Here is a 25,803-nt window from a genome sequence, read left to right as displayed (position 1 = left end):
ATTCAGGACAAAAGAAATTTGAACTCCAACTTTTATATTGAGAGAAAGAGGTAGACTTAGAAATGGATTTCATTCTATCATTAGGGCACTCACCATTAGAATGTAATTCAAACAACATTTACCATACAATGAGATGCTACCATTACAACAATGTTAGTATCGTGTGGTTCCTTTCATTAAAGGAACTGGTATCTGCTAAAAAGGGAGGACCATCCATCATGCAAGACGGACAAAAATGATGTTAGACATCTGGCTTGTTAATAGCTATGCCACCTGTGGACAACCTTCTCCCATCTTACAGCATTTACAGTGTCGGATATGGCTTCCAATTAACAATGGCTATATATTTTACATGGTGCCGTTTTCCTGATACTTTCCTTAACTTGCCAGATACACCAAAGGCGAAGTTAAAAGGTAAATTTTTGGTCCAGATTCGAATATATTGTTGCAACCTTACTATTGATTTGATCTGTGGTCTCAGGCTCCAGTGCTTCATCGAATCTCCACGATTAACTTTTACTAGAATAGTTAGACTAAACAGAGCTCTTCTGGTAAGTTGCAACAATCATGGATTAGCTCCCTGGTGTGTCTTCCTTGACATGGCTTTGATAGGTTGCCGAAGACCATCTGAATCTGTTGCCAGATAAACTGCTCATACCCCAACGTTGTAGTTTTATCAGTTAAATGATGCGGCTGAGTTGTCATCATAGTGTCCTCTCCATGCATTCCCACTATCTGTCCCACTACATGCTTGATTAGGAACTGGCACATTTCCAAGATCTCCATCCAAGCTCATCTGCTGTACTTCAGCAGATGAGAGTATCTTTATGCTCTGGACACAGCTCACAAACTCCCTATAAACAATTAAATAATCAAAAGTTAAAGAACATATGATCAACCCACAAAAATGGAAGAAAACTACAAAGGTCCTTGACTTACTCCCAAGGATCATCACCAACAAGTAGTATGTCATTTTCATGATCGACATAAACTAGTTTCCAGTCAGAGCTTTGTGGATCTTCCAACTGTCCTTCAATCCCAAACATGCGTGCAAGATCATGCCTTAGCTCATCATACCCCTTGTAACGGGTGACATCAATCGATCTTCCCACAGAGCCACGCTTTTGAACCTTCAAGGATTTAATTGGTGTTAAACTTAAGTGCTATGGTACAGAAAATACAAGAAGCTATCTCTCAGATTTAACTAAATCTGCAGGGATATAAAAACCAAAACGACCAAGAATTGACGCATAAGTTCACCCAGCCTGGAATATTGCAACTAGGCCAAAGTTCCTTCAAGATTGAAAACAAGATGTAAGAGTAGCACCAATAACATCCAGAATACAGATTCCCAAGATATGAATTCTGGGCAAAGTAACTTTCCTGATATCAAATCATCAAAGTTTCATATTAAATAATTGTTACGTTTATGCCAAAGAAAGGATGATTATTAAATGAATATTTTATGACTAAAATGATAAATCATAGTAAGCCATAGGGAGCTTTAAGTCCTGCATCTTCCATTCCTAAAAGTTGTTGCAGTTTTCAGCTACAGTTTCTGTGTCAAAACACTTTTCAACCACAAAGAAAAAAGAGTTCATCAACACTTAAGCTAAAATATGCTCTTGACGAATATAAATATGTACTTTTCAAAAACTGCTTCTGCTTTAAAAAAGATATATACAGTCTTTCAAAATTATTCTCACACAAATTTATTAACCTATATTTGATTTTGAAAATATTAAAATTTTATTAATACTTGGTAATTCAATTTTTAAATGTAAATAAAATTTTATTTTTATTACAAATATGGAATATTTTATATTTTTAAAATATATTTTTACAGAAAAATATATAATTTTATTAACATTTATTTATTATGAAATAATTCTTAGACTTTTTTTGATTATTTTAATATCTATAACTATTCTATCAAACACAATAGCTTCTATTTGTTAAAGTGATAATTACTTTCACAAAAAACACTACAACTTTGCAACATAGAAGGTGACACTGCTGTAGAATAGTGATCATTCTCAGCTTAAGATAGGTTCTAATGTGGATGTTATCTAGGTTGTCCTTTGATGTGAATCACACAATCAGGTTCGCGGGAGAGTTGCAGGATAAGTAAATTAACCAACAGATACATGATAGATAGACACATTCTGATTTAACTAACCTTTGTATATGTTCGGATTCGCTGAGTTTGGTTGGCCCACAGTCCACCGTTCAAAACCCCAGCTTCATTGATGGCAACATCATTTGAACATCCGGGTTTGAAAGGCATGCTTGGCACACCAAATGACTGAGAACTTATGGCAGCAGTTGATAACTCCGTCTCAATATCTCTTGGAGTGCCACCATAATTAGAAAGTAAGTTCTGAAGATCCTTTTGAGAGTCATACCCTCTTGACAACAGGGTGTCAGGTGTCAAGCTATCAACATTAGCTGCAAAATGCAGGTTGTTCCGCGGATGTGATTGGATATCAACATCCAAACATAATGTGGGAAGAGAGAAATTTTGTTGGATGGTGCCAGCATCCAGGCAATATGATGTTCCGGAAGAGGCGGCCTCCAACTGATCCGTCACAGTACCTTTGCACTTCTGTGGATCTGAACTTTTTGAACCAGGCAACTCATGCTTCATATGCATATCTGACTTACTCTGAAGCTCTTGGAATAGATTACTTGGAGGCTCAACCACTGAATCAGATGCCAACATGGCTGGCCCTTGTTGGTTCCTGTTCAAGAAGTTTGGTGGGGAAACCTGGCAATTATTGGTTGAAGGTGAGGTTGAACATGAAGGAGCCTCTCCATCAGTAAGACCAGAGTGGGCTCTGATAGCATTAAGTGGTTTATTCTGGCCCTGAGGCTGGTTAAGAGGAAGTTGTGGAGGCTGCATGAGCGTTGATGTTGAAAAGCTGTTACTGTTGAGCGGTAGTTGTTGATTCTGGGTCAGAGGCAGCAGCATTTGCTGATTTTGTGAACTAGGCTGCTGTTGCTGCAGCAACTGAGGCTGCAAGAGTGAGCTCGCTGGAGAGAGCAACTGTTGCTGTTGTTGTTGCTGAAATTTCTGTAATAGCTGCAGTTGAAGCTGTTGCTCTGGGAGGCTTTGCTGTGATAATTGTTGAACTTGTGGCTGCTGAGCTCTCTGTGACAAATTTTGTGTCAACAAATGCAGCGAGGATTGCTGCAATTGTGTCTGTTGCAGGTGCCTTGGTAAGAAGGGTGGTTGCTGCTCAATTTGTTGCTGAAGTTGCAAGTCTTGTGCTAATGACGTCAAGTGAGATGAGCCCTTACTAGCAGAGATGATATTCTGGGAGGATTGAGTTGTGCTTGTTAGTGGCTGCTGCTGTTGTTGCTGCTGAAGCTGAGATTGAGAATATACAGGTTGTTGCTGCAAATTTTGATTTGGGATATGGTTAGAGGAAACTACACCATTATTTAATGTAGCTGGCAGTAGCAACTGCTGTTGTTGCACCTGCTGCTGTCTTTGTTGCTGCTGGTGTTGCTGCTGCTGCTGAGGCTGTTGATGTTGTTGTTGTTGTTGTTGCTGTTGCTGTTGTGGTAGTTGTTGCTGCTGTTGCTGCTGCTGCTGTTGCTGCTGCTGCTGTTGCTGCTGCTGTTGCTGCTGTTGCTGCTGCTGTTGCTGCTGTTGTTGTTGCTGTTGTTGTTGCTGTTGCTGCTGCTGTGGCTGCTGTGGTTGAAGAAGTTGCTGCTGGGCCAGCTGTTGGGGTTGCTGCAGTTGCTGCCATTTTTGTTGTTGTAAGGGTTGCTGCTGTTGCTGTTGTTGTAATGATTGCTGCTGGTGCTGAGGGTTTACAGGAGTCTGCAAGAGCTGCTGCAGTTGCTGTTGTTGGGGCCATGTAGTAGGTGGCTGCGGTAATTGGTTAACTTGATTCAGTGGATTTGCTTTGTTAAAAAGGAGATTTGGGGCAGATAGTGCTGGGGCTTGAAAATTCAATAGCTTAGATGGATCATCAACACCAATGTTATTATGCATCGCAGTTGAAGAAACCATAGACGGAAAGAATCCAGATTGTGCAGCTGAAAGTTGATTATTCTGTTGCATACTCATCCACTGAACTAAACTCAAACCAGGAAAGATTGAACTTGTGGCGTCCTTAATCCCAAAATCATCCCAGGGCATTGCCCTTTTGAAAGCATTCTCTATATCAGAATCATCATCTGCCCATGCAAGTTAGTAAGACAAAAATATTTCAGGTGTAAAGCTGAACAGAGTATCCCACAAATTCAACTACTATCTGTGCAAGAGGAGTCTAAAACGATGAGAGAGAATTACACTCGACCAGGGAATTAAGTTAACTGGAAAAAAAAGAACTGGCCACTAGTTGCAACTTGGTACATAAATAGAAGTTGGATACCATGTACTTTAAAAGGAGGAAGTTTTGAGTACCTGGCATCCCTGGTTGTCTGGGAAATTTAGGTCTGAAAAACGGAGGGGGACATATGTAGAAAGGAGTTACGACAGGTTCAACTTCCCAAATGGAAACTCGACTTGGCCGTTCACCAGCTGTCGATTCATCCCATCCAACCTAGAAAGAATATCAGCAAGAAAAGCTAGATTAGATAACTAATCTCATAAGTAGAAGTCATAAATTGAAATGAGTATATATCAAGTGAGAGCTACCAGACACTTGGATAGGCTAGAATGCACGAAGAAGAAACTAATAAGCATGTTACTTTGCCAATAAAACATAGATTTAAAACGCAACAAATAAGTTTTTATTGCTGTTGACACCACAATAGGGGAGTGATTAACAGCATATGATTGCATAAACTAGTTGTAGAAGGAAATGTCTTTTTGATACTGGAATATTAACTAGATTACTAAATTGATCCACAAAGACATCATAAAAGCCCAAATAATACCTGAAGATTGCGCCATTGTGAATTTTTCCATCGAATTGGATCCAAATCACTAATATTAGTAATTGTTCCCATATATCTACGAACCCCCGATTCCTCAGTCTCAAACATCATCCTGAACCTCATGCCAATAGAGACTTGGGTGTACATTGCTTTATTATACTTGGCTAAGGGAACGACAAACTCAGAAGGGCTAGCCCTATTAAACCAATTAGATTTTCTTAGAGCCTGTGAGCTATATAGAAAAAAAGAACATGATGCCAAATACATGACACAAAACCTTGGATTGTAGAATATAGTAAATGGGCTGAAATTGGCAGCAGCATGTGCTGCTGCTGCAAGAATTCCTATGTGCATGCTGTCACTGGATATGACTGATGAAGACAGAGCCGGCTGCTGTCTATTAGCACGTCTTATACCCAAAAGAAGCTGTGACTTTTCATCTCTACACATAACCAAATAATTCAGTTAAGTAACGGTACAGATAATAAACAAGCCAGGAATCTCATTCGAGCAGAGATCTATCTTATACCTTATAAAAAGCACAGAATCTCCAGCGAAGAGTCTTTTTGTGCTAACAAACACGCTCCATCCAGTTGTCAGCAGGTGCCTTTTGGGTTGACCTACAAACAGCATGCAATTTTAACATAATCTTCTGCTCATTTCTATTAGCTTAACTTGACTAAGTTGCAATTGGAAACCCACAAATACTATCCCATGGGGCATAAATTTCGCGAATAAAACAATTAAAAAAAATTCACATTTTTGGTGGACAAAGGCAGAGAGATGCAATTTTTAAATAATTTCGGTCTTAAAACCTTCATTTAATGCAACAACAAAATAAGGAATGTATAGCAATATAAACTCTTTTAAAGAAAGAAGCTTAATATCTCTATATCTAGATCATGTGAAAAAGGGAAAAAGGAAAAATTCATTTATTTTCTTTCCAGTAAAATCCAAAAGTAAGTTGTATGATATAAAGAAATGAGAGGTTAAACAATATGGCAAAGCAGGATGAAACAAAAATTCAATCTAGCACCATCAGTAAGCAAAATTCCGGAAGAAAATCAATAAGCCATAATAAAACCCCAAACAAACCAGATTGAAAGAGAAAAAGAACTTTTGAAAGATGCAATACCTCGATAAATATGTCTAAAAGTCCATGTATTGTCATGTAAATCTTTAGCAACAAGTTCCTGGGCAGGCGGTTGCATTGAGTAATCCTATCAAATTATATCAGTAAGTATCTAAAAGGTGAATATGTAAAGAACCAAACAGAAGTCCAAAATTTTATGTTAGGCGTTATAAAGATATACATTATACCCACCAAACGAGGGAAGATCTTCTCGGCTGCTCGTCGAGGTACAGAAAATCCTCCATGAGTGCTGGTATCGCTAGCTGTAAGAGTTTTGCAGAAGAATTCAGCCGGTTGTCTACTTTGCTTCAGCCCCATATCAGAAGCTAACAGAGCATCCTTATCATACTGTACAACAGATCTTTTAGACAATGAATCTCTGAATTGTTGCATATGGATAACAAATAAATTAATAAAAATCCAAATTGCAAAGTGGCAGACCTACTTTGTTTACAGGTTGAAGGGTCATCTGTGCATAGACCTCGTCTGTCTCAGGATCAGCCTAAGTCAAATATGGATAATGTAATTATTTTACCACATCAAGAAAATGATTGTAAGTTCTATCATTAAGTAAGCGTTCAAATTTGCTTTTTTTGTGGTCAAGGGTGGGTACTCAAGCACATTTTAGCCTAAAAGAAGATCATAAAATATTTGAATGAACAAAAGTGTTAAAAGCCAATGAGCTTTTAGCTCAAAATATGAAGCTCCTGGGACCAGCATTTTATATTTTAAGTTTTTAGTCACTTTGATCCTCATTTTAAATCACCATGCCATAAATCAAAATAAAAGATTACAACCATACCATTACCTCTCAGTTAAGAATTTTAATTATCAATTTCTACCTACTAAACATAACTAATATTTCAAGAGAAACATGACTAACACTTATGCAAAAAGTCAAAAATATCCAAATGGTATACTTTAATACTTTAATAATTTAAAAATAAACTTTTGGTGTTGACAGACTTATTTTTTAAAGCATCTTTGGCACAACAAAAACACTTAGATATTTTGTAATTAAAAGAACAAGTAGTTGTCTTTTTGGTCATTTTACTGACACTTTGCTTAAATCAACTAATTTTAACACAGTTTTGAAAAGCTTTTTTAAACTCTAAAAATCAGTTAATGAAACCAACTATCCAAACACTTTTCAAGCTTAAAGCATTATGAATTTAAAGCTCATTGTGACTAAAAGCCATATAGACTTAAAGCACAAAAGGAGAAAAAAAAAAAGATGATCCAAATGGTCTCGTAACTCTTCTTTATTATTGAGCAGTTTTCCTCATTACTTTTAGAGAATTATGTGTTCCTGAATCAAGATTTCCTGAAAAATGCATGCGACTTGCACTAGAACCATGGTTGAATGCAGAGATTATAAAAAGGGCTACATATTAGACATAGTACATAACTTTGATTTGAAGTTCCAATAAACCTCTTATTAGGTTCATTATTTTGCTCCACTAGTTCTTTCTTTTTCTATGAGAAGAGTCTAAGGTTTTCAGATCTTTTTTATAGCTGAAACAAGAATATCAATACTCATGTTACAAAGTCCTAACAAACTGAGATAATGTATTAAAGGTTCTCAAAGAAAATCACCAATATATATTAAGTTCCAAGAAAGAAAATGTTGTTTCATGGATCCCTCCCCTTCACTTGGACCCTACCTCTTCCTTTTCCCCCTGCAACTAATCTCAAGTTAAGAGGAAGTTGTTAGATATAAACTTTTTACTCTTCTTTGCACACCTCTTTCCTCTCAGTGTTTAGAATCCTAGAATACCAATTGCCCCTATTTCTTCCTAATTCTTGGCCCTTAACTTTAGAGATCCGGATTAAGAACCAAAATGAATCCAATCGACCTGTACCACAAACCAGTTCAAAAAATTCAGTACATAGATTGCAAGGAGGTTGAGTCATCCTGATAACTATGGCACAGATATGCAACTGACTCGTTACAGATTTAACAATTAGCAATCATATGATAAATGTTATATTTATTACGGAAAATAGTCTGCATGGAAGTTGAAATCATACATGCAATGTCACATTATGAAGCATGCAAATCAATTTGGAAGGAAGATTAGGGTAGCTGGGTATGAAATCAGTCTCTTTTTGCATTGATGCTGCAACCTGAAAGTTATGAACAAGAAAATTCCGCCACAAAATCAGAATTCAGAAATAATTTTTTTGAGAAGCAGAATTCAGAAATAACTGATCTTCTAGAACAAATGAAGACAACAAAGCAACCTACTTGCTCACTATGGCCTTGAGGGAAGTAAACCACCAGACTTCCCACGGGGGGTAAAGAAACCAGAGGTCCAGCACATGCGTGCCATAACTCTGAGTTAATACTTTTTCTCTCTCCTGTTTTCAAACAAGCAGCAAGCAATCACTTACAAACAAAACCCAAAAATTTATAATTCTTCAAAAGAAGGAAAGTAATGTAATCTGTAAATCTTTGGTCTTATAATTCTATAATGACAGAAGAAAAAGACACAATTCCTTCATGACAGTAAAAGTAACATAACATTCAAGGAACTGGAGCACAGTTCAATTGGCTACTTTTGTTTTTAACTCAGAACAGATTACTTGTGTTTCCACCCTATGTTGACAAATAATAGATAATCCTGAAATCTATTATGCAACAAGAGTTGAATGAAAGACCTTCTACTAGATACCAATATAACAGTACATAATGCACAAAAAATCAAACTTCACCAGAAAGTTTTTTAATGAAAAAGATATGTTTTTGTGCATATTTCAATTTAAGAAAAAATACTTTCTTGCACAATATGGTGACAAATATACCAAACAAAGCTTTCACACTAAAATGAACAAGCACGGGGCAATACATATGCAACTGAAAGTGAAGAAGGTGTCCGGCTCAGCTTCTAATTTTAGTTTTCGCGTTGGAAAAGCATTTTTATAACCAAGTGGGTAAATCAAAGTGTTTTTTTGTAACAATCAAATTGAAGTTTAAAGTCAAAAGTTACAATATGTAGCTTTTAGAAAATAATTTTGGCTTTTACTAAAAATTTTTACTTAAGCTTCTACAAGTTAATTTCATCAAACACATAGCTTCTGCGTTTTTAAAGTGAGAGTTTCTTTTATAACTATTTACTACAAGCATTTTTACTGAACAATTATTTTAATAACACTTTTAAAACTCCTAGCACAAATTACAACTGGTCCAAACACCGACCAAATCTAAATATAAAAGTTTTGGTAGAATCAAGAGAATATGGCCATATGAAAAATAAACAATTAACTACTACGAAAGGTTGAGCTGCATAAGTCATCCGTTTGGGAAAATTATAGACCACCTTTATTAGGTAATCAATAAGGACAAGAAGCATATATATTTACCAGGACTCCAGATCGGGTGAATACATATCAGTCTACCCAGCTATTATATCACGTTGCAGTAGAATATACAAACTTTACATACTCAACTAAGTGCCTTTGGCAAACTAGTTCAGGTGAATACAACCAAGTTTTGACACAAATCCAAAGAAGAACAAGTCTATAACTCAGGAAAGACATAAGCTTTCAGTGGACGAAGACGAAGGGGACTCTCGTCAGTAGAGGACCCAACGTTTAAAAATAAAAATTAGGTGTTACACTTTCTAAATCAGCATTATGAGCATTCAGAAACGGCATTAAAGGCGTCAAGCACATACGAATTTAACGAGTTCACCGGAATTTATGAAGCAGACAGACTATTAAAGGAAAGAATTAAGTTAGGACTCCGCACCTTCTCCAGAATTTGGCAAAAACCCATTAGATGGAGCCTTCATGGTTACAGAATATTCAAAATTAAAACTTCTGAACAGATTCTATCACCTGCCTTCTTCCCTGAGATACTACTAACATTTACCACACAGTTTCCATCAGAAACTCAGGTTCAGCTTTGAACCAAATTCCAATAACCATCAGATATCTTCTCCTAAGATATCCACCCCGTTCTTCAAAAGAAAAACCTTCGATTCTCAGTACATAAGCACTCCATTTCCGTTCAATAAACTAAAACCCTAACTTAAAACGAGAAACAGAGCGCAGAAGTTTCCTTTCTGATAAGTTTCTTCAGCCATAGCTCAGCTACCAGCTCCGATTCGCAGAATATTTCCACAGAAGGGAACTATTCCATACAAAAGAATTAACTCAAAAGATCAGAAGTTTTGTTCTTTTCAAAAGCTGAAACTCTCAAATCAGCCAACAAAAAAAGCACCCAACAAAACGTCGCTTTACACAGTAGATTCCATTTTCAATCCCAATTCCACCTCGAAATCCGAATTCCTGAACTTAATAATCAAACAAAAATCACATGAACCCAGCAGTAGGTGAAAACAACTTCTCCCTTCAAAAAATAGTGGGGAGGGGAAAGAAAAGTTTGATTAATTTTTGCAAAAAAAAAGAAAAAGAAAAGAAAAGAAAAGAAATGAGGTCAATATGAGCGGCAAATGGAGAAAATGAGAAGAAGAGAGTTGGACACCGGTATCAAGATGAGAGGAAACAGACTTGTCGCCGGGAATTCAGAGGCCAAACAAAAAGCAAAGCAAAAGCAGAGAGACAGCTTTTTTTGTTTATTTGAACAAGCCGACATATAATAGACTGAAAGCAATCAGGTCACTGTTAAAAAAATAAATAATAATGTGTATTTTATACACACACATATATATATATATATTCCCATTTAAGTTTTAACACATTCAATTAAAAATCAAATTAAAGGTGTTAATATCATTATTTACAATTTTTTGTTACAAAAGTGACCTTCAGGTCCCAGCCTACAATTAAAGGTGCTAATGTCATTCATACAATTTCTTTTTCTAATTGAGAAAATTCATACTTGAGTAATACATATATATATATATATTTATTGAGTACAAAAAAAAAAAGCTTTACTTATTAAAACAAAGTAGTTCCTTTCTTTTATAAATAACTCCAAATTAAATTGTATGGTGTATGTCATTTTCCTAAACATATAATCTTAATATTTTATAATACTTAAAAAAAATTGTGACCCAAGATTTACCTTCTACATCTTTTATAATGCTTGTTAGGTAACAGTGAGATTGCATGTGTTGTTGTGATCAGTAATGTTAAGTGGCTTGGGAGGCATTTCAAGAATAGTGGCGTTTGCTCCGTCCTTCAAGTTGAGCTATGGAAGGTCTAGGATGGCCTTGCGATAGTATGAAACCTAGAATCGTATTATATTATTCTAAATATGGATAATATTCTTGCCATTCAAGTCTTTAATAAAATTTTTAATAATGAAGTGATATATATTAATGTTAATTCTAACATTATTTTGATTATTAAAATTTAATTTATAAAAGATTAAATTATTAAGATATAATATATTTATCGTGAAAGAAATCAGTGTATTAATTATTTGGCGAATCAAACATTTTACTTATCTCTTGAATCATATCACTTACAACACCCTCTTATGAAACTATTGAACATCATTATAGAGGATATCATTGGGGTCTTTTAGTTTAGAATGTGTAATATCTAATCGTGTTTTATGTTCTGCTTTATTGTGTTTGTCTTTTTTTCTTTGTATCTAAAAAAAAAAGAAATCACTTGAAATTTGATATAAGACCCACTTTATTTTTAAAAATTGAATAAAAAAATTTCACTTGTTTACAAATTATTATACACTTTAATCGTTTCTATTAAATGTGTATGTTAAATTCAAGAGCAAATGACTATTTTAGTTTTTGAATTATTTGTCATTTTACAATTAGATTTTATAATTTTTTTTTTTAAATTTAGTTTTTTAAATATATAAAATGATTTCGACTACAATAATTTTATACAACTTTTAAAGTTTTGAAATAAATAATGCAAAATTTTTGTCCATATTTTGTTTATTAGATGATAATACCATACATGGAAGTTCTTAAATGAATTAATAATTGATATTGATAAAAATTATTTAAAACAAAGTTTATCTTAAAAATAAAATATTTTCTCCATCTTGAACCCTTGAAGAAAAATAATTTTAGCAAGTGTTAGTTAAATTTGTAAGCAAATAATCTTTTATTAATATAAACTATTCATTCATTTAATATATAAATATTATTTAAATAAATTATTAAGATTGCCATGAAATTTTTCCTAATAAATAAGGGGCATCATAATAATTTATTATTATTATTAAGTTTAAAATAAAATTATTAAATTAATTGTTGACATTTATCATTTGTTAAAGTTTAGTTTATAATATTTTTTGGGTAAAATTTATTTTATAATATTATGTATGAATTGTATACACTCATTTTTAAAACTATAATATCATGTTATAACAGAAGAAGTTTAAGTTATTTGCTAAAATACATAAAATTAATTTGACTTAAACAGAAAAAGAAAAAAATAAAACAAAGAAAAAGAAAAAGAAAAAGATATTAAAAGATTTGAGTCCGTGACTTAAATAAAAAAAAGAAAACAATAATTTTCTAGAACATCACACTTCTTGAGGCAGCCCAGAGGAAGCGTGAGAGAGTGTAAAAAAAATGAGCGAGGTGCAGAAAGCTTGCAGATTCACTTGCACGAACAAAGCCAAACTTGAGAGAGTGGGAAACTCGTTGCCTGTGCGGAGGAGTGGAAAGAAAAAATGTTGAAAGGTGACTACCACCTTCGGCTTCACTTGAGGGAGAGAGAGAGCACCCGTTTGCGTTGCCGTGTGGACGAGCACCACGTCTGCCGTAGAAGACCATAGGGCTGGAGAAGACCGCCGCGCTGAAGAAGACCACCGTGCCGGAGAAGACCGTCGAGAGAGAAGATCTTCACTTTTTTGTTCAAACGATGGTCTTGGTTGAGGAGAGAAGATACTCTACCGTAGAAGACCGCCGCACCAGAGAAGACCATCAAAATATTTTTTAAGTTATTCCTATTTTAACTCTTTAATTTTGTACAAGTGTTAGTGCAAATCCAGAAACCACAATAGAACCTGTCGACTTGTGCAGTAGTCATAAATGAAATTCCAGTGTTGATTAGAGCATTGGGTTCAAATTTTCTACATGCCAAATAAACAAGAAAAGGTCCAACTCATGGAATTGAGAAAAACAGAGTATAAATGACATTGTTATGTGTTGGTTATTGTTAATTGATAGCTCTTCTTTTTTAATTTTTCAAATTTTGAACTTACTAAACCTTATCTTTTAAATTGTTTCTAAGATTATCTCACTTTTTTTTTTTTTTTGGGTTATTATTTGGATGAAATTATGCGTCTGAAATAAATTTATAATGTTAATGTTTTAATAGTTCAATTTCTAAATTTTTTTTAAATAGTTTTTAATTTTTTCCAAGTAAAAAATTGAAATGGAATAAAATATTAAAAATTTAATTTTATTATATACATAATTACTAATTAAATATTTGAATACATCAAATCATATATTTATATGTTGCTAAATAATATAGATTAATTATAAAAAGTCTTTGATCTTTTTATTCATTTTTTTAAGCTGGTTCAGAACTTTTTCTTAAGTCATTAGTTTTTATATTTTTCTTATAAATTGTTAATTTAGTATATTTTTATGTTAAAAAAAATATATTTTGCACATCATCACCAAGTGACAGCTATATTATCAGTTATACGTATATTAGATTCACACAAAACCTGAAATATAGTCTTTAATAAATGAGACTCAAACTTCTGAAACAACATAAAATATATTAATCTATGTGATAGTTGTATTATTAAGTTTTTATAATATATATGATTGTCATAAGATTAATGATATATGAAGATATATGTATTTTCAACTGATAAATTAAGAATCAATCAATTATTAAAAATTTATCTGTAAAAATTGAAAGATTAAAGAATAAATTGAAAAATAAATTTATTTTTTAATTAAAGCTTAATAATATTTTATATAATTATTAGAAAAGAGAATTAGAATATTGATTTTTGGGTGAAAAATTCAATCAAACTTTCCGTTGATCTTGATCTAATTCTTGGGCGACAGTGTCCAACTGATGAGCTTCTCCTTCTTCTGGGCGTGATGGCTAAAGATAGTAGACTCAATGATATAAACCTGGAGCGTATACTTAGTCAATCTGAAAACTTCGTACTTCAATTCCTCTAAGCTAAGGGGCCTCCCACAAAAAAAACGAACGCATTGCACTGCTTCTAAAAAAGCCAACAAATGATGCCAAACACAATTTTCCAGTCTTGGAATGACGAACACCAGTTATGTTTATTCTACAAGTTAGCACATAACTAATCATCAAAATATGTGTTGAAGAAGCTATGATCGGCTGTCTACAGAATGATCTTCTGCTAGAGACCCTTCGCATGGTGGCATTCCCTCAAGACATGATTAATGTCCTCAATCCAAAGTTCACAGACAGTGCAAACCGGATCATCTGTCATATGTTTGCATACTTACTCCTCGTTTGTAAATAAGCCTTTCCGCAAGACTAGCCAGAGAAAATGTCAAATTCGTTGTGCACCCGACCACTTCTACGTTAAATTCCACCTGCTATCTATAAAAAGAGGAGAGATGTCAGTAAGCATACTATAAGCGGATTTAACAGAAAACTTATCATAAAACGAAAGACCTAAATACAAGGCATCCACCACCATATTTATGGGACTTTGACAGTCGCTAACTGAAGAAGGATCCTAGTTGGGACCCTACTCTGCAAATGGTTCTAGTCCTACTGACCATTCAGGGTCATCAGATCCCTAACGTTTTTTACCCCATGGGTATCATCGATAGGTCGGAAAGTAAGAAACTTGAGAGGACCACAGCCCCCTAGCTAGTTATGCTCCCAGAATCTCGCTCTAGTACCATCATCGACAGTGATCTGAGGCTTTGAATACCACCTCCCCCATGGGTGGTAGGCCGACACATATCTTTTCAATTAACAAGGTTCGTTTTTTTTTTTTTTTTACATTATTAGAAAACCCCCATATCAAGTCATGTACAAACCGATCAATTTTATCATAGAGCGAGCTGTGGATGATGGTGGTCTACATAGCGTAAGCGGGGATAGCCATAAGTACTGACTTGGCCAACGTTAAGTGACAGCCATGGATAGACTAGTAGCCTTCCACCCATACAACTTCTCCCCACATTTTGAAGAATGTATTTGTAGGTATCCTTGGTGACCCCTACCATAGAGCAGAGAGGCGCCTAAATAAGTGCTTAGATTCCTAGAACCTGAAACCCAAAGGTTGAACTAATACGGTGAGCTTCACCATCAGTAACTTTGTGAGAGAAGAAGATATGAGTTTTGGTCATGTTGATTTTATGTCCGAAGCTCTCATAGAATTCGGCAAGAACCGTCTTGATAAACTGCGCCTGACTGTCTAAAGTCTCACTAAAGAAGATCAAGTCATTCGAAAAAAAGAGATGTGATAACCTGGGTCCCCTCTTACTTAGAAAGATAGGATGCCAAACCTCACTACCAACCAACTAATCAATACACTGGGAGAGACGCTCCATACATAACACAAAAATGCAAGGTGAAAGGGGGTTGCCCTGACGAATGCCTCTTGAGGGAGTAAACTCCTTAATGGCTTCCCATTCCATAGAAACTGTATGGAACCTGAGCAGATGTAGTGCATGATAACCTGAATGAGAGAATGTGGGAGGCTAACATCCTGGAGGGTATCCTTAATAAAATCCCAGCTAAATTTATCATATGCTTTTTCAATGTCCAACTTAATAGTCATCCAATGGACCTTATCTTTCTTATGCCTCATTGAGTGGGCAACTTCTTGGGCCATAATGATATTATCCGAGATGCTCTAGCCTTCAATGAAGCTTGCTTGAGTGTCACTAATTAGATTAGGCATAATATTTTTGAGCTTGTTGGCAATGACTTTAGTGATGATCTTATAAGAAACATTAAACAGGCTGATAAGGTAGAAATTCTTGATATTTGTTGATCTTTCGCCACCTTGGAGATCAAAATGATTAAGGTTATTTTAAGGTTTTTCGCCATTATATCTCCCCGAAAGACTTTCATCACCATCTTGCATATCGAATCCCCAATGATGTCCTAGTGGTGCTAGAAAAATGCTACATACAAGCCATCCAGTCCTGGCACCTTGCGAGGTTTCATATCAAACAAGGCCGCATTAATATCCTCTTTAGTGACTGGGCTACTCAAGGCATTGAGAATGTCCGTAGTAAGCTCCAGAAATCAACCACAGACTTTAAAGTTGCGACCACTACGTATATTCTTTGAGTAAAGACCTTTAAAAAAAATCGGAGGCCATGTGTTTAAGTTGATTCTCATTAAAAATCACGTTGTCAGTGCTATCTTAGAGCATAACAATTTTATTTCGTCTATATTAGGCCATAATGTGCACGTGGAAATAGCTTGTATTTTTATCACCGAGAAAAATAAAATCACATCTTGATTTTTACATCCAATATAGTTCTTCCTGTAATAGAGTGTCCTCAAGCTCCTTGTAGAGGGACACCTTAAGCTTATTGAGGTAATAGGAAGGTTCATGTTCAAGCGTCCGTTGGATACTAGCGATGCGAGCTAGTAAACGTTTTTTCCTACAAAGATATGACCAAAGACGGTGTTATTCCATTCTTTAGTATGTCTTAAAAAGTTATCCAAGGTGGCCTGGAAAGAGTCACCGCCCTTCCAACTACTTTAAACTAGATTAGAAAAGTCAGGATGGGTAAGCTAGGCCATAAAGAAATAGAACGAAGGGGGTCATCGGTACTACGAGTGACTCACCCTGGTATTAATCAGAAAAGGTCTACGATCAGATTAAATTTTAGCCAAGTGTTGCACCAACGTTTTAGGGAAGGAGTTTAACTAGGGCAAACTAGTAATGCCACTGTCAAGGCGTTGGAACAGAGTGTTTAACCTCCAGGTGAAATTAGGTCCCACATCATCAACTATCGAAAGGGAATTTTGACTAATAAACTAGAAGAATAAAGGGCAACCTTTATTCCCTCTAGTAACACCCCCTTTCCTATAAAAACTATCCAAAATCACATTTGAAGTCCCCTGTAATCAACCACGGCTCCTTAATGGTTCTACTGAGTTGCCTAAGGTGAGTCCAGAGGTAGTGATGTTTCTGCGCTTGGTGACTCCTATAAACTACGGTAAACAAGACTGTCGACTATCTATCACTCTAGTGAATCTTCATATGAATGAATTGAAAATTATTCACTAGAATATTAACATACAGTGAGTCATTTCAGAGAAGCCAAATACTTCCAGTGAAGCCATGAGCCTCCACATGATGAGAGAAATTGAAGCTCAGTTTACGGATGGTCCTATCAGCTTTCTCCCCATAATGCGTAGTTCAAATAAGGTCATAATAGAAGGGTTATATTGCTTCTTAAAAACCTAAAATACATGTCTGAAGTGAGAATTGCCCCTTATTGACAATTCTATGTGAGCATTTTAAGATCCATAAGTATAGAGAAAAAGAAACTACACACCAACCTAAAAAGAAACAACCAATGACTATGACCAAGGCAACTAGGGAGTGAAACAGATCAGTCAGCATTGCTGATGGCAACGAAGAATAGGATTGCATCACCTTCATCATCTTTACCGACCTGCATACCCTTCAGAACAGATTCGACTACAAGCTGTAAAGCCAGCGTGGTCTTTTTGCGGTGCTTCTTTAACTTGAGATTACAACAGGAAGCTTTGTTGACTCTGATTCTAAGGAGGCATTTGTTTGGAGGTTTGGACGGCTTCTGTTTTCGAGTGCTCAGTGGGGATGTGTCAGAGCTTGCAGCGGGCAGTTGGGTTGGTTTCATTATGCCGGCCGACCCAATCTTCAATCCGAATCGTGGAGTGTTTTTACTGGTCGAGCAGGGTGCGGATGTGTTGGATAGTGGCAGACGGGCCGAAGCTTATTGGGAGGCCCAGATTATCCCCACTAGAGGTTTCAGGTTGAGCTGCTTCATGTTGGGTCATTTTATCGTTTTACTCCCCTGGCCCAACTCATTGGATCTCTCTTTAGGGCTCTATGGGCTTTTAATTACTAGACTTGACCCAACAGAAGGGACCCCATATTTTTTTAATTGTTTTCCCTTTATTGCTCTGTTTTTTTTTCTTCCTTAATCGCTCATGTATTAACTTCCTTCAAATTTTTTGCCATTTCTGCATTTAATTCATTCATAATCTTTCTCACCGAATCTGCAATCAAACTATTGCCTTCCAAATCATCTTCCCCCATTTCGACAATCAGGTCAAATAATGATCCAGGACCGTTACATCCGGTGATTATGACAATTTCCTTGTTTGTAGGTATGTTACCTCTTTGTTGTTCCTTTTTTCTTGATAGGTCACTTGCATCCACGACTTGAACTTTTCCTCTAGTGCCATCGACGATGGAGTTTTCCTGTTGGTCTCTTCCGTTGCTCTTCCCCCATCAACAGTAACAGCCATGGCTGTCTTAGGGCACTATTCTCGGAGGTGACCATAACAGCCGCAATCAAAACAGATCGTCGGTAGGCCTTCATATTCCACTCTTTATAAGTGTCCTTCATTAAGAATTTTGGATATAAGTGGTTTTGTAAGATTAATTGAGATAGGCAATCGAGTGAATTTTTCTTGCTTTGTGGCTTCTGTATTGTAGTTAATGCGCAATACCCTTCCGATCACCTTGGCAATCGATCATAACACACTTTTGTGGTAGTATTGAATTGGTAAGCTAGGAAAACAAACCCATGTAACTACTGATGTCACCCTATCATCGTCGACATAGATGGACGATGTCCATAGATTCATCGTTAGATAATGTTCGTAAATGACCCAGTGGGCCCCAGTGAAAGAGTGCGTGAAGTTTTGGGAATCGCTGAATTTAGCGAGATAGAAATTGTTCTCTAGGTCCACTAGTTGAAATGTGCAAGTAGGATGCCAAAAGCTTTAGAGGCAGTCGAGTAGAGGCTGATAGTCGATGGCTTTGCCTAGTAATCTTATGATCACCAAGTTCTTCATGGATTATGAGAGGTAATTGTGTACCCTGTTAGAGAATGCAACCGTTGGAAAGTCTTCAGTCGTAGCAAGGATCACATCCTCTTCCTTAATTTTAATTCCTCTTGTTTCTTCTCTATGGACTTTGTGTTTGTAAGTTTATCATTGAAGGATATCCTGTTCTATCCCCAGCTTCAATTGGGGTCTGGTCTATTTTGTGCACAAGTCTCCCAGTCCTCATGCTTAGATTCTATCATATCTATATCATTAGCCTCCTCCATATTCTCCTCCGCAGTATGTTCTGTCTCCGCCTCTCCATCTAGAGTTAGGTGGCTGATTACCTTCTTGGTCGAATGATTATCATCCGGGCACGGCGATGCCTTGCCCTTTACGGTGAGAGAGATATCGCCAAGAGAGAGTATTTTTTTCCTTCAAGTGATTTTTTTACTTATCTGTTGAATTAAATATAATTATAACAAATAATAATTGGTATGCAAATAATTAGAAATGTAAACCTGATTAATTTTTAGGATAAACTAGAAAGATTTCTTTCTCATGATGATTAATTGTATAATCAAAATACAAATTGAATTTAGAGTTGCTTCTATTTATTTTTCATTTGTGTTGTATTCTTTTATAGATTAAGCGGCTTAAAACATAAACTCGTCAAAATTATTATTTCCAACCATTTAATAAGAATATAGGAACACATAATTACTAAGTTAATATGCCTAGGTCAATTGGTGAGGTTTAAAAGAGGTGATCAAATAATGATTTATGTACTTTAAAAATTTCACAAGAGTAATAATAAATAATGGATGCAAAATAAATTAAAGAAAAAAATATAATAATTACAAAAATTTAAATAACCAAGATCCACTATAAGTGTGTGAGGCTAGAGTTTATGTTGTAAAATGTGGAAATACTATTAAAATAGTTTTTCAACAAAGACATTTTTAATAAAAAAATGGTAGACAGTTAATAAAAATAGTTATAGAAATATTACCTTAGAAGTAGAAGTTTTTTATTTAGTTAAAATAACATAAAATTAAAGAAAATTAATTTAAATTATCATTTATACAAGAATGTTAATATATATAAACATATGAGACATAATATGCAACAATATATATAATATATATACATAATAATTATGTTAATATATATAACTATATATATCATATATTGTTTATTGATGTATATATACACAAATAATATATTAAATATACTTAACAAAAAAAGTTAATTAAGAAAAGAAGATTTTAGTTTTAAACCATTATTTATATAATAATATAGTAAATAAAAATTATTTAATTAATTTTTTAGTTTTTCTAATGTGTTATCAGAGGACTGTGGACGACAACTGTAAAGACCCGAAACTTTAAAGAAAATGAATTTATAATTTAAATACGAAAGCGATTAATAGAGTTAGAGTTTACATTCCTTACATAATAATTTAGAATGTCCAATAGGGCTACAAAAATATCATTTTTAAAAGACAAACGATAATTAAAAAATAAAAAAAAAGAGCCAATAAATAAGCATCATAGAACAACCTTCACTAGTACTTGAAGGGAGTTTGGGTGGTGACCTACTCACAATCCTCTTACTGATCGGGATCTGAATCTTGGTCTTCTTGATCTGAAATGGTTAATAAAAAGGTGAACTGCACTACTCTAGTAAGAATATCATACTAATAACAGATACGAAAAACTAAAGATTGGTAAAGATCATAACACAACTAATGGCTTAATTGAAGTAAATTCATTTAATATAAAGAAAACTATTTATTCCGTACTTACGTAACGAGTTTTTCAAAAAATAATCTATGAAGACTTATATTTATACCACTTTTTATTTTTACGCATAAGAGAATAAGATACGATAACTTTCCTTTCTTACTTGCTTACTGGTACCCCTGGGGTCCATAGAGATGTTCCCCTACTCGTGAACTCAATATCCAATCTAAATAATTAACTGGTCGTCTCCATACCCTGTCCAGTAATGAAGACCAAACATTTCATCACCTCGATACACCGTCCGGTATAAGGGTGAATTATGTCTCCTAAATTTTTTCGGTAAGGGACTTCCTAGTCCTGTTCGACTAAGGTAACCTTCACGGTAGAGTTCCCTATGTACCAAGTCAGTCTGCCATGTTTTTGGGTACCTAATAAGTCTTTCACATAAAGATTTCCATCAATAAAACAATCAACTACGCAAACCACTATCAAATATTAAATTTATAGATCAATTAACCTACATTCATGCTGACAGTATATAACCGAATAAATCAGATAAATCGATAAGGTTATATAAAAAATAAATTTAGAATATGCACCATATTACTACAAGCAAATAGAGTAGTACAAGAAAATAAATAGAAAATCGGGACAATCATGAACTAACTAGTTCTTGTTCCACTAGTGACCTGTAATTATTTTTAGAATTCTCTAATTTTTCATAAAAATATGAAATTATACAACATTAAACCTCAATTTATCATAACAGAAAATAGGGTGAGGAATCCTTACCCGAATTGGTGTTTCGAGACATCACGCTATCTACGCCTCCTAATGGGTATCAGCTTTCCTAAATTTTTCTTGTGAAATCCAAAACACTCGTCACATACCTAAAAATATCCCAAAAGCTAAAATCAGTGTTCAAAACTCTTTTCGGCCAATTTTGGGTTCCGGCACGGCAACGCCGCCGTGCTCTGACGTGGCTCCACCGCCCACGGTAGCAGTTCACCTTGGCCTAGCTAATTTTGGCCGGTTTTGGCCGATTTTGACTAGTTTTGTAAGTATCTCTGCAGAAAAACACGTTATGGGGTCCAAGTTAGCTAAGAAATCACAAAAACTGAACCAACCGGCAGGGGAGATCTTCGGGCGCGGCGGCTCTGTCGGTCCTCCTTCGCGACTAAGATTCTTTCTTTGACTAACCTGCACAGAAAATGATAGTGAATACAATGACTGCAAAATCGTGTGAAACGGAAAGGGAAAAAAGAATTTTTGGATTTTGGCCGTGGCGGCTTCGCTAGGATTTGCTCGCGATTTATGGCTCATTCGCCATCCCTCTTGCTCTGATTTGGCCACAAGGATGCTCAAAATTGAATTCTGATGGGGTAAAGAGAATTTTTACCTTTTTTGGCAGCCGGTGGTAGCTCCAGTGCGGCGGCGGCGGTTAACGGTTGGCAATTAACCTCCTTCTTTGGTGCCTGGTTTTTCTTCTCCGGTAGGGCTGGCGGCTAGGGTTTTGGGTTCTCATACGATGCAAAGTATTTATATCCATCCTGCGTCGATTTAGGCCATTCATCGCGATTGATCTCGTCTGTCTGATCGAACCTAAAGAGGGAATAAATTTAGATCGTTTATCGCGGTTGATCTCGTCCGTCCGATCGTGTTTAAGGAGGGAATGAATCTGAGCCGTCCACACACACGTTATCGATCCTGGGCCGTCCAATAACTGGGCACAAGGATCGCCCGCGTGGCCTCCAGTGTGGCGCCGACATCAGCGTGTCTTTTCATGCGGCGTGCTCCAGTTCGTCGAGGCTGCTGAGTAGGTCGTCTTACGAGGTTGAAATTTTTTTTTGCATTTTGACCATCTATTTCTAATTTTTCTTTCAAAAATACCATCTAAACCCAAATTTTTACCCATTTTTCCTAAAATTATTTTCGATTACATCCATAACCTATTTTTTTCCAATAATTTAATAAAATAAAAATAACTTAATTTATAAATAAATTTTTTATTTATTTTTAAATTGTCAAAATAAATCACGGGCTAAATTCTAAGTCTAGATATTACAATAACAACATGTGATAGTAGCAGACGATGACGGTGGTAGACGATAGCACTTAGAGAAAGCAAAAGAAAAAATAATTTGCAATTTTTTTAGTTTAGTTAAAAGATGATATTGGAAAATGTTGCAAACACAAACTATTTTTGAAAGATACTATTTTTAGCTTCTATGTTTATACCTATTACAAATAGATTTTAGTTTTGGTTTTGGTAAAAAATGTTGTAGATTTTATCCATTTGGTTACAAAGTGCTTTCTGTTGGAGAGAGAAGAAAATTGGAAAAAAAGTTTTTTTTTTCTCTTATGTCAAAGATATAACATAAGAAAACTATATATAATATGTGCATAAACCTAATTTTAAAGAAACTAATCACACTAATCTAGGAAAAGTACTTGGATGCTTTATAACAAATAAAACTAACTTGGTGACTAGAATATTTTGTAATTTCTGTAATTATTCATTCACAATGGACATCAATATTTTTCATTAAGTTGGTATGTAGATATCTTGAATGCCCAACTTGTTAAGTGAGTTCTGAAATATTTCTAGAGATAGTCTTTATAAGTATATCTACTAGTTGGTCTTCTGACTTCACAAAGGGAAACTGAATTACTTTTGCTTGATGAAATGTCAATCCACTTCAACATGTTTAGTGGAGTCATGTTAAAATAGATTGTGTGCTATTGATGTGGTTGTCTTATTATTATAAAATAGGTTCATTGTATCTTCAGATGAATACCTAATTTCCTCCAATAATCTTTTTAACCATACTAGCTCACACAATCTTTTAGCCCTACCTCTAAACTCGGGTTCTGTAGTGGATAAAACAACTACCTTTTATCTTTTACTCCTTCAAGTAAGTAGATTTCCTTAAACAAAAATGAGGTAACAAGAGGTAGATTTTCTATCAGTAATGTTCCATGCCCAATCTGAGTTTGTATGGCCGTTAATGTGCAGATGTTGGTTTTTCATGAACATCAGTCCTTTTCCTAGCGAAAACTTCAAGTGACATAAAATACAAATTGCAACACTCATATGATATTTGCTAGGATAATGCATGAATTGACTCACGAAGCTCACCGCATAAGTAATATTCATTCGTGTATGAGATAAATAGGTTAGCTTTCCCACAAGATGTTCATACCTATCTTTACTGGTAGGGAGTTGATTAAGAAATTCTCCCAAGCCATAGTTTTGAGCAATTAGAGTATCAGTAGGTCTACAATCAAACTTTCCTATTTCAAACAAGTTAAGCATGTGCTTCATTTAGGATAGAAATATATTTCGTTTTAACCGAGCTACTTCAATCTCCAAAAAGTACTTCAATTCCCCAAGATTTTTCATCTAAAATTCAGTTGCTAAATGTTTTTGCAATTTAGAGATTTCTTTCTTATCATTCTTTGTGATTATTATATCATCAATATAGATTATTAGAGCTGTTATCTTCCCTTATTGGTGCTTCAAGAAGAGAATATGATCTTAATTACTTGCTTAAAACCATTCTTTCTTGTTGCAATGATAAATCATCCAAAATATGCTCGAAGGGAATGTTTTAATCTGCATAACTCTTTTTATAACTTATAAACCATATACCCTTATGTCAAAGAAACAAAACCATATGGAATATCCATGTGGACTTCCTCCTTAAGATCCTCATGGAGAAATGCATTTTTTTATGTCAAGTTAGTGCAACGACCAATCCATGTTTGCGACAAGGGAGATTAATCTCTTACAATATTTAATTTTGCTATAGGTGAGAAAGTTTTCTTGATAATCTATCTCATATTTCTGAGTGTATCCCTTCACAATGAGCCTTAGTTTATAGTTTTCAACAGATCCATCTGCCTTGTGTTTGATAAAGAACACCCATCTACATCCCACAGTTTTCTTTCCCTCAGTTAATGGCATAAACGCTGAAGTATCATTTCTTCCACAATGTTTCATCTCTTCCTCTATCACGTAGATCCACTTGGGTTTATTCATGACTTCACTTACTATATGAGGAATAACATCTGTATATAAGTTATAAATTAATCATCTGAGAGGTTTGAATAGTTGTTAAGTGAGATATAGTTTGCAATTGGATGTTTTTACTTGCTGGTTCCATGATCGGGTGAATAGCGATGTGGTCGTTGCTCGCGATTATGCCTAAAAGGTAATTTATAACTAATAGAAATGTTGTGAAGAGAGTTTAAAACTTATACCTCAGGAATATTCTTAGGAGATTGGTATAAGTTTATAACTAATTTCTCCTCTTTGTTTATTAGCATTATCATTAGTACTCTTGGTTGAACCCCCATCCTAACATCATTTGAAGTTTCTTTGAAGCTTGACCAATTTTCCTAGTTATGCTTTTCACTCATCATCTCCCCTTAAAAAGAGGAGTGGGAAGATTGAGGGGTAAAAAAATTCTTTAATTCAATAAAAGAAACATCCATGGTGGTATAAATGCGTCTTATAGTTGGATGATAGAATCTATATCATTTCTTGAGCTCTATAACTAAGAAAAATACAACCAACAACACGTAGATCTAGTTATCTTCTTTGATTTTTGTGTAGATGAACATATGTAACATAATCAAACTTTCTTAGAAGAAGCATTAGAACTGATGGTAATGTCACATGTTTCGCTAAAAGTTGAAGAGGAGTTTTATAGTTCGAAACTCACGATGATAGTTGGCTTATCAAGTATACAATGGTCATTATTGCATCTGTCCAAAAATATTTAAGTACATATGTTGTTAACAAAAGAGCTTGAGTGATTTCTAAGATATGTCTATTCTTGCACTCTACAATGTTGTTTTATTGCGGTGTTTAAGAACAACATGCCTCCTGATGCAAACCATATTCTTGAAATTATCTATGAAATTATACATTATCATACTTTACACAATTATCATATCGAAGAATTTATAGTTTAGCAGAAAATTGTATTAGAATCATATTATGAAATAATAAAAGTACTTCAAACATTTCCCTTTTATCCTTCAGCAAATATAACCAAGTCATTCATGTATAATCATTGACAGAGGTTACAAACTATCTAACACTAGAAG

At 34.9% G+C, this 25,803-nt stretch overlaps 2 protein-coding genes across 4 annotated transcripts; both read right to left on the bottom strand.

Annotated features, from left to right (window-relative positions):
• Nucleotides 1-51: 51 nt before the first annotated feature.
• On the bottom strand, nucleotides 52-10,637 carry LOC110826204 (auxin response factor 19-like). Of its 3 annotated transcripts, XM_088208307.1 has the most exons (13): nucleotides 9,777-10,635; nucleotides 8,274-8,386; nucleotides 8,057-8,152; nucleotides 6,471-6,527; nucleotides 6,218-6,373; nucleotides 6,029-6,113; nucleotides 5,423-5,513; nucleotides 5,171-5,335; nucleotides 4,894-5,089; nucleotides 4,418-4,556; nucleotides 2,180-4,188; nucleotides 940-1,130; nucleotides 52-854 (listed from the first exon to the last, which is right to left on the bottom strand). In XM_088208307.1, exons 1-13 carry the CDS (start codon nucleotides 9,817-9,819, stop codon nucleotides 677-679), a joined length of 3,519 nt encoding a protein of 1,172 aa, XP_088064433.1. In that variant the 5' UTR covers nucleotides 9,820-10,635; the 3' UTR covers nucleotides 52-676. The 3 variants fall into 3 exon arrangements, with proteins under 3 accessions (XP_088064433.1, XP_088064432.1, XP_088064434.1); XM_088208306.1 differs by having other exon boundaries at nucleotides 4,894-5,335; nucleotides 9,777-10,637; XM_088208308.1 differs by lacking the exons at nucleotides 6,471-6,527; nucleotides 8,057-8,152; nucleotides 8,274-8,386; nucleotides 9,777-10,635 and having other exon boundaries at nucleotides 6,207-6,343.
• LOC148252963 (uncharacterized) lies at nucleotides 10,059-15,773 on the bottom strand. Its single transcript, XM_088208493.1, has 4 exons — nucleotides 15,457-15,773; nucleotides 15,205-15,364; nucleotides 10,256-10,318; nucleotides 10,059-10,160 (listed from the first exon to the last, which is right to left on the bottom strand). Exons 1-4 carry the CDS (start codon nucleotides 15,771-15,773, stop codon nucleotides 10,059-10,061), a joined length of 642 nt encoding a protein of 213 aa, XP_088064619.1.
• Nucleotides 15,774-25,803: the final 10,030 nt, after the last annotated feature.

Source organism: Carica papaya, chromosome 7 (assembly GCF_054855325.1).
Source record: "Carica papaya isolate Zhongbai chromosome 7, ASM5485532v1, whole genome shotgun sequence".
In the NCBI taxonomy this organism is placed as follows: Eukaryota; Viridiplantae; Streptophyta; class Magnoliopsida; order Brassicales; family Caricaceae; genus Carica; species Carica papaya.
This window is presented reverse-complemented; position numbering and strand designations above follow the sequence as displayed.

Coding starts and splice junctions, on each gene's coding strand:
- LOC110826204 (XM_088208306.1), bottom strand. CDS start 9,819: ATGAAGGCTCCATCTAATGGGTTTTTGCCAAATTCTGGAGAAG. Junction 6,374..6,470: donor CCCTTCAACCTGTAAACAAA/GTAGGTCTGCCA, acceptor TCTGTTGTACAG/TATGATAAGGATGCTCTGTT. Junction 855..939: donor GTTGGTGATGATCCTTGGGA/GTAAGTCAAGGA, acceptor AATTGTTTATAG/GGAGTTTGTGAGCTGTGTCC.
- LOC148252963 (XM_088208493.1), bottom strand. CDS start 15,773: ATGGCCCAAGAAGTTGCCCACTCAATGAGGCATAAGAAAGATAAGGTC. Junction 15,365..15,456: donor CCCAGTGTATTGATTAGTTG/GTTGGTAGTGAG, acceptor GATCTTCTTTAG/TGAGACTTTAGACAGTCAGG. Junction 10,319..15,204: donor GTTCAACCTTTGGGTTTCAG/GTTCTAGGAATC, acceptor TATTAAGTTCAG/GAATTCGGATTTCGAGGTGG.